This window comes from Eleutherodactylus coqui, chromosome 9, assembly GCF_035609145.1.
Source record: "Eleutherodactylus coqui strain aEleCoq1 chromosome 9, aEleCoq1.hap1, whole genome shotgun sequence".
Taxonomy (NCBI): Eukaryota; Metazoa; Chordata; class Amphibia; order Anura; family Eleutherodactylidae; genus Eleutherodactylus; species Eleutherodactylus coqui.
This window is the reverse complement of record NC_089845.1, coordinates 150,489,156-150,504,415: the sequence shown is the minus strand read 5'-3', so window position 1 is coordinate 150,504,415 and position 15,260 is coordinate 150,489,156. Positions and strand designations below refer to the sequence as shown.

General features: G+C 44.9%; 1 protein-coding gene across 3 annotated transcripts in view; it reads right to left on the bottom strand.

Moving 5' to 3' along the window:
- Positions 1-15,260, bottom strand: part of NCALD (neurocalcin delta) — a 104,915-nt gene that overhangs the window by 11,907 nt on the left and 77,748 nt on the right. For all 3 annotated transcript variants that reach the window (XM_066578628.1, XM_066578631.1, XM_066578629.1), the window contains exon 2: positions 11,307-11,703. In XM_066578628.1, the coding sequence (XP_066434725.1) occupies positions 11,307-11,684 (378 nt within the window). In that variant the 5' untranslated portion in view covers positions 11,685-11,703. The remainder of the gene's footprint in view (positions 1-11,306; positions 11,704-15,260) is intronic.

Sequence of the window (15,260 nt, the reverse complement as noted above, 5' to 3'; positions counted from 1 at the left end):
AGACAGCAGTATGTAGTACCGCACTGTATTGCATAGACCGCAGCATGTAGTGCCGCACTGTATTGTATAGACGGCAGCATGTAGTACCGCACTGTATTGTATAGACTGCAGCATGTAGTACCGCACTGTATTGTATAGACTGCAGCATGTAGTACCGCACTGTATTGTATAGACAGAAGCATGTAGTACCGCACTGTACTGTATAGACAGTAGTATGTAGTACCGCACTGTATTATATAGACAGTAGCATGTAGTACCGCACTGTATTGTATAGACAGTAGCATGTAGTACCGCACTGTATTATATAGACTGCAGCATGTAGTACCGCACTGTATTGTATAGATGGCAGCATGTAGTACCGCACTGTATTGTATAGACAGTAGCATGTAGTACCGCACTGTATTGTATAGACTACAGCATGTAGTACCGCACTGTATTGTATAGACAGTAGCATGTAGTACCGCACTGTATTGTATAGACTACAGCATGTAGTACCGCACTGTATTGTATAGACAGAAGCATGTAGTACCGCACTGTACTGTATAGACAGTAGTATGTAGTACCGCACTGTATTATATAGACAGTAGCATGTAGTACCGCACTGTATTGTATAGACAGTAGCATGTAGTACCGCACTGTATTATATAGACTGCAGCATGTAGTACCGCACTGTATTGTATAGATGGCAGCATGTAGTACCGCACTGTATTGTATAGACAGTAGCATGTAGTACCGCACTGTATTGTATAGACTACAGCATGTAGTATCGCACTGTATTGTATAGACAGTAGCATGTAGTACCGCACTGTATTGTATAGACGGCAGCATGTAGTACCGCACTGTATTGTATAGACTGCAGCATGTAGTACCGCACTGTATTGTATAGACTACAGCATGTAGTACCGCACTATATTGTATAGACGGCAGCATGTAGTACCGCACTGTATTGTATAGACTGCAGCATGTAGTACCGCATAGTATTGTATAGATGGCAGTATGTAGTACCGCACTGTATTGTATAGACTGCAGCATGTAGTACCGCACTGTATTGTATAGACGGCAGCATGTAGTACCGCACTGTATTGTATAGACAGTAGCATGTAGTACCGCACTGTATTGTATAGACTGCAGCATGTAGTACCGCACTGTATTGTATAGACTGCAGCATGTAGTACCGCACTGTATTGTATAGACTGCAGCATGTAGTGCCGCACTGTATTGTATAGACGGCAGCATGTAGTACCGCACTGTATTGTATAGACTGCAGCATGTAGTACCGCACTGTATTGTATAGACTGCAGCATGTAGTGCCGCGCTGTATTGTATAGACTGCAGCATGTAGTACCGCGCTGTATTGTATAGACCGCAGCATGTAGTATCGCACTGTATTGTATAGACGGCAGCATGTAGTACCGCGCTGTATTGTATAGACCGCAGCATGTAGTACCGCAGTGTATTGTATAGACTGCAGCATGTAGTGCCACAATTAGAGATGAGCGAACGTGTTCTTCCGAGCTTGATATTCGTGCGAATATTAGGGTGTTCGGGATGTTCGTTATCCGTAACGAACACCATGCGGTGTCCGGGTTACTTAAACTTTCTTCCCTGAGACGTTAGCGCTTTTTTTTGGCCAATATAAAGACAGGGAAGGCATTACAACTTCCCCCTGCAACGTTTAAGCCCTATACCACCCCCCTGCTGTGAGTGGCTGGGGAGATAAGGTGTCCGCCTGATATGAAAGTCTGCCCCTCCCGCGGTTCGCTATGGATGCATTCTATATGCGCTCAATGGGGCCAGCGGCAGCAGCGCTGACCCCATTGAGAACATATAGAAGACAAATCCTTCTTCTCTGCCACAGCTGTAACAGCTGTAGCAGAGAAGAACGATGTTTGCCCATTGAATTCAATGGAGCGGCAATACAGCAGGTTCCACTGAAAGCAATGGGCTGCCGGCGATCGCAGGATGAATGGTCGGAAAGGGGTTAAATATATAACCCCTTTCCTGCAATTCATCCAGAAATGTGTTACACTAAAAATATATACCGGCGTATAAGGCGACGGGGCGTATAAGACGACCCCCCAACTGTCACCTTATACGCCGGTAATACAGTGGAGCAAAGAATAAAAAGCATTACTTACGTTTTTAGATGATCTGCGGCGCTCCTGCAGGCTGTCGCTCCCTCCTAATCCACGGCAGACAAGCTTTCTCTATGAAAGGCTTTAAATCCCTGCCTCCAGAAGCACATGTGCCTTCAGCCAATCACAGCCAATGACAATGATGTCATTGAATGGCTGTGATAGGCTGTGTTTCTGGAGGCAGGGATTTAAAGCCTTTCATAGAGAAAGCAATACTCTGCCGTGGACCAGGAGGGAGTGACAGCCTGCAGGAGCGCCGCAGATCATCTAAAAACGTAAGTAATGCTTTTTATTCTTTGCTCCACTGTATTGCCGGCGTATAAGGTGACAGTTGGGGGGTCGTCTTATACGCCCTGTCGCCTTATACGCCGGTATATATTTTTAGTGTAACACATTTCTGGATGAATTGCAGGAAAGGGGTTATATATTTAACCCCTTTCCGACCATTCATCCTGCGATCGCCGGCAGCCCATTGCATTCAGTGGAACATGCTGTATTGCCGCTCCATTGAATTCAATGGGTAAACATCGTTCTTCTCTGCTACAGCTGTTACAGCTGTGCCAGAGGAGGACGATCTTTATGCTGACAGTGGGGGGGGGGGGGGGGGGCACTCTTGCCGCTATTGTGGCTTAATAGTGGGACCTGTGAACTTGAGATGCAGCCCACCATGTAGCCCCTCGCCTGCCCTATCCGTCACTGTGTCATTCCCATCACAATTGCCCAGATTTTCACACATGAAAACCTTAGCGAGCATCGGCGAAATACAAAAATGCTCTGGTCGCCCATTGACTTCAATGGGGTTCGTTGTTCGAAACGAACCCTCGAGCATCGCGGGAAGTTCGTTCCGAATAACGAACACCCGAACATTTTGGTGTTCGCTCATCTCTAGCCACAATGTATTGTATAGACTGAAGCATGTAGTGCCACAATGTATTGTATAGACTGCAGCATGTAGTACCGCACTGTATTGTATAGACTGCAGCATGTAGTACCGCACTGTATTGTATAGACTGCAGCATGTAGTACCGCGCTGTATTGTATAGACCGCAGCATGCAGTGCCACAATGTATTGTATAGACTGAAGCATGTAGTGCCACAATGTATTGTATAGACTGCAGCATGTAGTACCGCGCTGTACTGTATAGACTGCAGCATGTAGTACCACGCTGTATTGTATAGACTGCAGCATGTAGTACCGCACTGTATTGTATAGACTGCAGCATGTAGTACTGCAATGTATTGTATAGACTGTAGCATGTAGTGCCGCAATATACTAATACACCTTAAAGGGGTTGTCCAGTTGCTGGACATTATTTCTTCACTTGCTCCACCAGCCTTAAATTAATAAACAGAGCAGTACCTACCCGTCCTCTACTGCTGGGTTCCCAGCCTCTCCATCGTGATTGTTCTGGAAGATCACATCAGCGGAAGTCACCTGCCGGCTGCAGCCAATCAGAGGTTGCAACGTCACTGCCCATTCTTCTGGTATCAGTGCTCACCTCCTGGGCGCAATGATGCCAGGAATTCAGAAAGCAGACGTTGCAGCCTCTGATTGGCTGCAGCAGTCAGGTGACTTCCGCTGACGTCATCTTTCGCAACAATCACACAGAGAACAGCAGGACAAGATCACTGGATCCCCCGGCAGAGGACGGGTAAGTACTGCTCTGTCTGTTATTTTAAGGCAGTTGGAGCTAGTGCAGAAATGTTGTCCGGTTAATGAACAACCCCTTTAACACAGAATTACACACTTTGTTCAAAAGAATCAAAGCCTCTAGAAGGAGTTGTCGTTTTGCTGCAAAACCAGCATGCAGTTACATCTCAGGCAGATGAACAAATGATTAGGGTCACCTGAGGCCCTAAAAGTGGTTCAACCCCAGACCTATAAATGTGTGAGGGCACAAGGTGACCGGGCTCAGGACGCCCCTTACAGACCACCAGGAGAGAGGACCGTCTGACCAGACTGTTAGGAGGTGTTGGGACCAGTGGATGTGTGAGGACACACAAGGTGACCGGGCTCAGGACGCCCCCTACAGACCACCAGTAGAGAGGAGCGTCTGACCAGACTGTTAGGAGGTGTTGGGACCAGTGGATGTGTGAGGGCACACAAGGTGACCGGGCTCAGGATGCCCCCCACAGACCGCCAGCAGTGAGGAGCACCTGACCAGACTGCTAGGAGGTGTTGGGACTAGTAGATGTGTGAGGGCACACAAGGTGATCAGGCTCAGGACGCCCTACAGACCACCAGTAGAGAGGAGAGTCTGACCAGACTGTTAGGAGGTGTTGGGACCAGTGGATGTGTGAGGGCACACAAGGTGACCGGGCTCAGGACGCCCCCTACAGACCTCCAGCATAGTGGAGCATCTGACCAGACTGTTAGGAGGTGTTGGGACCAGTGGATGTGTGAGAACACACAAGCTGATTGGGCTCAGGAAACCCCCTACAGACCACCAGTAGAGAGGAGTGTCTAACCAGACTGTTAGGAGGTGTTGGGACCAGTGGATGCGTGAGGGCACACAAGGTGACCGGGCTCAGGACCCCCAACAGACCAGAGAGGACCGTCTGATTGTTTGATAAGCACCAGCAACTCCAACTGTTTCGTTGCCAACCATCCAGAGACAGGGGGCGCCATTGTGATAGGTCCCTGTCTCTGTTGGATCCATTACCAGGTCCTTGGCTGAAGGACACTTGGTCTCATGGCACCCATTACATGTACGGCCTATGACACCCACCCACAGTTGCCTCCGTTTGCAGTGGTGTCGTAAACCATGAAATGGGATGCTACGGAGTCCAATCTGATAATAACTGCATCGATAAATGAACTATATTGCTCCAGAAGATATGTATCTCTTTCACAACAATATATCACACTTCAACGTGTAAAAAATGTCAGTATGTGACACAATTTGGACTGCATTCAGATTTGGTAATGTGCAAATTAAAACTCCTCAAGCATATGAAGAAGTGCATTTTTTCCCAATCAATCCGAGGAGTCCCTCTCTGACCATACAAAAGGCTGGGAGGTTACATATTTAACCCCTTAAGGACCGGGTGTTTTGGTCCTAAAGGACCAGACCCTTTTTAGGGATTTTATCCATCAGTTGGTTTTACTGCCCGATTTTTTTTTTCCTTCTGCTACCAAAATTATTTTTGTTGCATTTTTTTTCCATAACGGAAATTTTTTTTTTTCCATTCTTTAGTTTTATTAGGGGTAAAAAGCTAAAAAAAACCACTTTTTTAACTCATAGTTGTTTGTTTTTAATATTGTTTTACACTAAAACAAAAGTATGGGAACGGGTTTCTCATTTTGTTTCGGATGTTTTGATATATATTTGTATAGTCTCGGATTACAGGGCGCATACGGCGACAATTTCGTTGGAGTTGGCGGTCGGTCACTTTCTTTTTTATGTCATTATTTTTATTTTATTCCGTAATTTGTTATTTACTTATTTTTGTAACGATATTTTTTAACTTCTATGTCCCCCGTGACGTCATATAAGATATTTGGGGGTCAGTTACATTTTTTTTTAAATTTTACACATTTCCACTGTAGCTGGGGCATTGATAGGAGCCCCAGGTAGAGGGGAAACATCCCCTGTAATGATAGTAGTCACTAACAGAGCTGATCTGGGTCTGCGGGGACTCTGCAGCTCTGCTGTGGCAGGGGGCACCTGGCAGTCATGTGATCGCCAGGTCGAATAGCAGAAGTAACATTTCCGCTTTCTCTCTGCACTACTTATTACTCATTGAGCGCTATGCAGTCTGCAAGAGAGAAGGCAGAAGTGGTTAAAAATGCTTCTGCCTTCTGCGGTCCTCAGCTGCAACTAATAGCTGAGGACCCGATCTGCTCTTGCTACATTGCAGGAGCTTTAATCCCGTGCCGTATTTTTACTATTGGCCAGGATTAAAGCCCAGGACCAAGTACTGTAAATTTACTGTGCTTGGTCCTTAAGGGGTTGAAGGAATTGTACATTTACTGGACAACATCCCTTCAATAGAGCTCACTGTTCTAAAGTAACAAAATGATAAGTACTATCTCCTCCTCCGCTGCCGGGTTCCTGTACTCTAGCCCTGCCATGGTCCCGGTACTTGTTGTGAAAGCTGACTTCACCGGAAGTCAGGTGACCAGTGCAACCAATCAGAGGCTGCAGTGTTATCGTTCAGTTCTCCTGGCATCATGGCACCCAGAATGAGCGGAGACACTGAAGCCTCTGATTGGCCACAGAAGTCACCTGACTTTCAGTAACATCAGCTGTCAGAACAGACACACGTCGGGGCAGCAGTGCTGGATCCTGGTGGCATTGAAGGGGTAAGTACTGATCAGTTTGCTATTTTACTACAGTGAGCGCTATTGAAGGGATGCTGTCTGGTAGCCGGCAACCCTTTAAGTTATTTTAGCTCAACCTTTAGATCTTTCTTTATTAGAAGGGAGGAAGTAAAGGGTTGCAGTAATTGAGTCTCCTTCAACTCTGCAGCATAGTAAAATGAATGTAGTGGGCTAATCTTTCTCCTAGGTGAGAGGGGTCAACGATAAAAAGACTCTCTCACCCTATAACAGAAGGGGTTAGGTCATTTATCCCAGCCAATTAGTGTACGGCTGGCAAAATGAACAGGCTCCGCTTCATGATGTATTGCCTGCAAGGCTTTTATTAATAACATTTTTTCAAGATTTCATACACTTTCCAAGTTTCATCTTCTCATTGGAAGCAACAGTGTTCCTGCAAAGATCCATTTTTGTATATATGAATATGAAAAATGGATCTTTGTGCCCTATTCTCATTTGCAGAAAGAAAGACTAGAAGCAATGGATGATGCTGAAAGGGAGGAGACACAGATTAGATATTAGATAGTGAGGGGGATCAATGAGTGGAACAGGTTACCACAGGAGGTGGTGAGTTCACCTTCAATGGAAGTGTTCAAACAGAGGCTGGACAAATATCTGTCTGGGATGATTTAGGGGTTGGACCCGATAACCCTTTTTTATGGGTGGTGAAAGAAAAACAGCAACTCCCCCATGTTTTATGGGTTTCACTTTTATAGCTTTCACTGTGTGGTGTAATAAATGCATGTCAACTTTCTTTTCTTGGTCAGCATGATCACGGCGATCAAAGTTTTCTTTAATGTTTTACAACTTGCACAGTGTAGTTATCAATGACTCTCACTGACACAATTTTGGAATATGTATGGCTTTTTGATCCTATTTTATTATTTATTTGGTAGAAAGGTTAAGCAATAGAGATGAGCGAGCGTACTCGGAAAAGCACTACTCGCTCGAGTAATTTGCTTTATCCGAGTATCACTGTGCTCGGGTCTGAAGATTCGGGTGCCGCTGCGGCTGACAGGTGAGTCGCAGCGGGGAGCAGGGGAGAGCGGGCGGGAGAGGAGAGAAAGATCTCCCCTCCGTTCCTCCCCGCTCTCCCCTGCAGCTCCCCGCTCCGTGCCGCACCCGAATCTTTAGCCCCGAGCACAGCGATACTCGGATAAAGCCAATTACTCGAGCGAGTAGTGCTTTTCCGAGTACGCTCGCTCATCTCTATTAAGCAATGAACAGAATCGGCGATTCTTCTTGATTTTAGTTTTATTTCTTTGGAGAATTCACCATGGTGAATACATAATACATGATGCCTTAAAGTACAGGTCATTCCAGTGTGGTGATACCAATTATGTTTATTCTTTATATTTTTGCATAAGTCATTTTTTAACAGGAAAAGGGGATTATTTTGTTTTTTCCTTCTTTAAGCCGCGGTCAGATGTGTGCAAAAAAAAAAATTGAGTCTATTAGAACCATTAGTTTCCTATGAAGTGTTTACATGTCCGTTTTTTAGAGGCACAAAATACTCGCATCTGCAAAAGATAGGATGTGCGTGCCTATAATGCACGCCGATAAGGTCCGTGCTGCGCGTAAATACATCGTGTGATGTCTGTTAATCCCCGCGGGGAGTCCCCTCATCACTGAACACTGTGACTGTGATGAGGGGTCTGTAGCGGGGACGAAATAATCCCCTACCATAGCTGTCACAGAGGACTGCGATGCTATCCCATTGCTTTCAATGGGGCTGACGCTGCTGCTGCCCCATTGAAAACAACGGGTTGAGGGCAGCCCCTGCAGCCTTTATTTTTGGGGCGTGGCTTAAAATATAAGCCCTACCCCGAAAAATATCTCTAGCTGTAAGAAAAAAAAAACAAAGAGAAAACTTAACTCACCTAGAAGCTCTTCTCCCTGTCCCTGGCAGTCTTCTGTATTCTGTTGGCTGGGGATTGAAAAATCCCTGCTCCCAGAAAGCACTGCCTCTGATTGGCTGAGTGCTGTGACCAATCAGAGACAGCGCTAAGCCATTGTATTACATCTGAGTGCTGTCTCTGATTGGTCACAGTGCTCAGCCAATCAGAGGCAGCGCTTTCTGGAGGCAGGGACTTTTCAATCACCGGCCACCAAAATACAGAAGCAGACTGCGCTTCTAGGTGAGTTAAATTATTTTTTTTCTACAGCTAGGGGTGATTTTCGGGGTACTGCTTAAATTTCAAGCCACCCCTTGAAAATCATCCAGTGGCTATAACTTTTTAGTTTTTCGTCAGTGTAACTGTATGACATCTAGTATTTTGTGAATTGACTTCTAGTTTCTATAAGATCTAATTTCTGGTAAATTTAATGTTCTGGGTAATTTTTATCAATGTTTTTGCAGAAAGAAAAGGGACAAAAAAGCTATTTCACCCTTTTGGGGGGGATTTATTTTTACAACATTCACTATGTGGTATAAACTTTACTCTATTCTATGGGTCATTATGATTATGACACCAGATTTATAGAGGTTTATTGTATTTTACATCGTATGCTCATCCAATATGCAATCCAAAGTGTCTGAAGACGAATAGTAAACATATATAGCAGTCCTATAGTGCCATGAAATATGCCAATAATTACATGGAAATGAACTGCAGTCCTGCTAAACACATGTAAAAAATTGGAATTCCTCGGCCAGTCTCACACATGAGCGATTTAAAATGCGGCACTTTGCCGAGATTTTACTTTCGCTTTCGGCCGCAGCACCCTGTGGCCAACAGCGTGTTTTAGCGCACCCCAACATTGTAATGGGTGATGAGGTACGCTAAACGGACAAATATAGAACAGACTCTGCTTAAAAATCGCTGGAAATTGCCATCTGGTGGCGCAATCGAGCTCAGGTCTGCGAGGCTCCATTGATATCAATGGGAGCAATATACCGCAATTAACGCGGCATTCAAAACACGCTAAAGAGCACTTGTGTAAGAGAGGCAATCGGACACATTTTGATCAAAGTGTGAGAGCCCATAAGGCGATTCCAACAGATGTGACCTTATACTCGGACTTGCCTTGCTTTGCTTTGAGCACACAACTGCAAAACAAACAAGTATGGGTCCAGGCTAATTAAAATACCTTGGACATATGAGGGGGGTAGCATATTTCATGGCGCTATCAGACTGCTGTTACACCGTGTATATGTTTCCTATTTGCCTTTACGCACTTTAAAGTAACATGCACCTATATGATTTCCATTTTGGATGTGCTGATTCCTTTTGCATTGAACACTTGGAAGTCTGGCTGCCTCCATATCGGATGTGCACTCTACCCCTATCTGTCCAAGGCATTTTAATTATCCTGGATCCTACATGCCCTTTTTCGTTCTGAGGCTATGTGCCCAAGGAGAGGTGAATGTTAGGGTCCCGTCTTATGGAGTTACCTTGTCGCTGGCAGATGGGCTCTCACAGTTTGATCAAAATGTGCACTCAGAACGCCAATGTTTTTACATAGTACATTTACTAGTATTGCAGTTCATTTTCATGTATTCATTATTGACATATTTCATTGTACTATTCGAGTGCTGTAACACCATGTATATGTATACTTATTTTAATAAAAATATTTTTTGTGTCACCACATTCCAAGGCCAGTGCATTTTTATTTTTTTGGAAAGAGAGTTGTATGAGGTCCTGTTTTTTGCAGGATGACTTGTAAGTTTTTTGGCACCATTTTGAGGTATATATGACTTTCTGATAACTTTTTACCCCTGCTTAAGGGCTTATTCAGACAAGCGTATATCAGTCAGTTTTCATGCCTGACCGATATACGCTGTCCCTCTCTGCAAGGGGAGGAGGCGGGCCTGGCCGGGAGGTAGTGCACTGAGCTCCCGCCCCCTCTCCGCACCTCGTCACTGTTTGCAATGGGAGGGAGGAGGGCGGGTGGAACTTAGCTCCGCCCCTCCCCTCCCATTACAAGCAGTGGCGAAGGGCAGAGAGGGGGCAGTATTACCTTCTCTTACCCTCAGCAAGTAACTGACACCCTTGCTGAAAACCCACCATACAAACCTAGCATTCTGCTAGTAGTTCACTGTACTGAACTTCCTTGCTCTGACTTCTAATGCTGCATTGCACATTCTGTGATCCAATCAACAAGGGGGCAGTATCAGACTGCCTGGCCTTCTGCTCTCCCAGGCCGATTTTGGAATTCTGGCTAAATTGTGAGTAAACCCAGCAAAGTATATATTTATACACACAGACACACATACTCCTAGGAGAGGCACAGATTGTGGAGATCTCGATTAGCAACCACTTTAAACATCATTTAGAGTAGTAAAGCAACAAAAGTTTTGAAGCAAGTATATTACAGAAATGATGAGACTAATACAAGCCAGTAGATGAGCATAAATTGCATGAAACATTAGTGCCCTTTTAAAGGGTTATTCCTAGAACTTTTTACATTTTTTCTATTTATGACTGACAAGTCATAAATGGACAACTGGTGGAGACCTGCTACTCAGGTACCCACTGATCACCCGATTCCCGAGGCCGCTGTCACTACAATCAGCATACGAAGCAGAATGCGCTGACCTTGGCACAGCGGCCTAGGGTGGTACTGTAGGCATAGCTCCCATTGAATTCAATGGGAGATAAGCCTGCAGTACCAACCTGGGACGCTGAGCCATGGTCAGCATATTCTACTTTATGCGCTGACAGCAGTGACAGTGGCCCTGGGATCGGCCTGGGATCAGCTGTCAGTCATCAATAGAAAAAATAAAAAAGTTGTGGAATTCCCCTTAAATACTAATATTTCAGATTAGTTTCAACATTATGAATCCACGGCTATTTTAGTCTGTTTTAGTGTAATCCAGCCAATACAATGCAACCAGGATAACATACCTGTACTATTTCCAACATTTCCGATTTGCTGATGTAGCCATTTCCATCCAGGTCATACATACTGAACGCCCACTTCAGCTTCTGTTCCAGCTTTCCTCTGGATGTCACACTCAAAGCAATGATAAATTCTCTAAAATCAATTGTCCCATCGCCATTAGCATCAAAAGTACGGAATACATGTTCTGCAAATTTGGAAGCGTCCCCATAAGGGAAAAAATTCCCATATATTTTCTTAAATTCCTCCATTGTTAAATGTCCACTTGGACAGTCTCTCAAGAAGCCTTTGTACCACTCCTGGATCTCGTGTTCTGTAAAGTCTGTGCTTTCTAGTAGGTCCTGCATGACCTCAGGACGCAGCTTGCTGTTCTGTTTCCCCATGATGGTGTGTAGTTTTCAACTAGAAGAAGAGAAAATACAATAGTGGTAAATATTTCATAACAAGTAACACATCTATACATTATTATAAAGGAGGTATAGGGGCGAGGGACGAGAAGATTATCCTCCCACTATATAAGGCACTTGTCAGGCCTCACATGGAATACTGCGCACAGTTCTGGTCACCGGTGCTCAGGAAAGATGTTACAGTACTGGAGGGGGTTCAAAGAAGGGAAACTAAACTAATACATGGAATGACGGGACTGGCATACCCAGAGAGGCACCAAAATTGGGATTATTCACCCTGGAAAAAAGAAGGTTAAGGGGCGACCAAATAACTCTGTATAAATACATGAGGGGACAATACAAGGATCTCTCCCATGATCTGTTTATACCCAGGACTGCGACAGTAACGAGAGGACATCCGCTACGTCTAGAAGAATACAGGTTTCATCACCAACACAGAAGGGGTTCTTTACTGTAAGAGCAGTTAGACTGTGGAACTCTCTGCCTGAGGACGTGGTGATGGCAAAATCCATAGAGGAGTTTAAGAGGGGACTAGATGTCTTTTTAGAACACTATGACATTACAGGATATACACATTAAATAACCAGAAGAGCTGTTGATCCGGGATCTTACGAGTGCCGGACTTGAAGTCAGGTAGGAACTTTTCAAATGTTGATCCAGGGATTATTCTGACTGACATTATGAAATTAGGAAAAAAAATTTCCCCCAAAATTGGGGTAAATTGGCTTCTTCCTCACTGTTTTTTTTTTGCTTCCTCTGGATCAACATGGGGGGTGGAAAAATTCTGAACTGGATGGGCATAAGTCTTTTTTTCAGCCTAGCGTACTATGTTACTCTCTTCTATGAAAAGCACCACTTTTGTCTACAGGTTCTGTCGGGTATTGCAACTCTGCTTTGTTCACTTGGTTGGTGAGAAGGGAACTGCAGGAGTCAGGTTAACAGTGGAACAATAACAGTAATTTCTTCTTATGGATGTCAGCAGGTAAATTTCAGTCACGCAAATCAGTTATATTCTCTCTCTTTAGGCATATACGTATATATATATATATATATATATATACTTCAGTATTTCTATCCCTTTGAGGTAAGTAATTACAGGCAACACTCCTGTATTTTCTCTCAATGCATAGGTGGGTACAGACAACTCATCTGTCCTCCTTACTTCACTAATAAACAGGTAGCTACAAGAAGCACATCTGTACTTTTTACTTTATACTTCTGCTTTTCTCTTATGCTTTGTATACAGATAGTCCCCGACTTGCGAACGTTCGCTTTACGAACTTCGCAAGATGCGTACAATCTGTACTGCACAGTATGATGTCATGCGAGACGCTGTGCGGTTGCTAGGCAGCCTGGGGCCTTCCCCAGGGCTGCCTATGCAGAGCGCCTGTTAAGCCGTGCGCTTGATGGGCACTCTGCATAGGCAGGCCTGAGGCCTTTCAGAAGGCCCCAGGCTGCCTAGCAACCGCACAGCATCCCGCGATCTTATCACAGGACGCTGTACGGGCCCCCTGAACGTCGGGTGTGGTCTGTTTCTTACATCGGGCATCCAGCAGCAGCAGTTCCGACGAGCCACGCCGCTGATCGGAACTGTTAACACTTTGAATACCGCTTGGACAGCGGTATATAAAGTGTTAATAGTTCCCAAGAGCGGTGCGGCTCGTTGGAACTGCAGCCGCCGGGTGTCCGCTGTAAGAACAGCCGGCACCCGACGTTGTATGGAGCAGGATCCACCCGCGATCCCCTCCATACAACTATTTGTTCGGACTTGCGAACAGGTTCCTGGAACGGAGCAAGTAGGGGAGCATCTGTATATAGATCTCCTTTCACTGCTGTCTCTTTCCTTCTGCTGGTACTCTTCAGTCTCTAACCTTCTGTATATATAATATATGTCTTTATCGCTTTCTTCTCCTAATACAATCCTTCTTCTATATCTTTCTTCTGTATACTGTCTTTCTATATCTTTTCCTTACAATCCTCCCTCGCACTTACTGCACCTTCTCCTTCTCACCACACTGTAATCCTCTGCTCTGGTCTTGTGTCCTCTCTTTTTAGCTACTAATCTCCAACTCTTCACTCCAACTGCCACAGCTCTGACAGGAATTAACTGACCAACCCGTGCATAGAGCTGCTCCACCAATCACAGGCTCTCTCACCCTTAAGAAGACCTGTGCGGCGCAAGCACGCCGGAGCGGCCCCATTTAACAGAACAGAAGGGAAGACTGCGCAAGCGCGTCTTATCGAGGGAGAAGAAGGCTTTGGTCGGCGCCATGGAGACGGGGACGCCAGCACCGGAGGGGGTTAAGTGTATAACTTCTATATGGACAATATTTAATGCACGATGTACATTACAAAGTGCATTTATATGGCCATACAGAAGTGCTTAACACCGCTTGCTTGCGCGGGACAACCTCTTTAACTGTCCTGACATGCAATCCCTACCCTGATACACTGGCCAATGGGAATGAAGGAATTGACAGCCAATAGGGGACACAATTGGTTGTCAGTCAGATTATACAGGCGGTTACAGACATAAATGAAACACTTTTAAAGACATACATACACATTAAATAAAAGTGGCCACATATATTTTTGTAGTGCTCAATTCTGGACCACTACATATCGACACAGCCCGTGGACAAGACTTGCACTATTTCTGCTCTTCTAATCTCATGCAATACCTTTTAGTTATTGCAAGGAATGCTCTACCTCTATCTTCAAAAGTGTTGGAATTTAGGAAGGCAGGGGCGTAACTATAGAGGATGCAGGGGATGCGGTTGCACCCGGGCCCAGGAGCCTTAGGGGGCCCATAAGGCCTCTCGTCTCCATATAGGGAGCCCAGTACTATGAATAAAGCATTATAGTTGGGGGCCCTGTTACAGGTTTTGCATTGGGGCCCGGAAGCTCCAAGTTATGTCTCTGTGCAGCATGGTTTAGGTATGGGTACGGGTACAGATACAGCTCATGTTTTTCATCAGGGTCCCTAAGCCTTTAGTTACGCCCCTGTAGGAAGGGTATATCAGCCAGTTGTTCTGTGGCTTCCACTATCTGGTGAAATATTAGAAAATGCACAGCCATCATCATGATGTGCATAGGAACTACTGAAAATACAAACAGCCATCAAATAGGTGGTAGAGGCATCCTAGGTCTCAAAGGTGACCAAATCATGTGCCCCACGAGTCATACCTATAAACCAACCCTGCAGGTCAACACTTTCAATGTATCCAGTTTTGCAACTATATTGCATTGTATACTGACTCATGACTCATTTGTGTTTACCAGAACTTATTTTTAGTGCGAACTTGGTTGTCTCCGGCTCGTTTTAAAAGAAGTAGAAGAGGATTTAAAAAGCGGCCAGCAGAGAAAATTATTAACCTTTCAGATTTAGATCTGAGCAATATTTTGTTGTTTTCCAAAACTAAAGATAAAAGTCTACATTTAGGTGAAGCAAAAAGAGCAGGTTTGTCCCTGAAGAGGTAGTAGGAAAATGTAGGGTTTTTAAGAGTACACACTACCGGTCAAAAGCTTTAAAACACCTCAATTTTATCAATT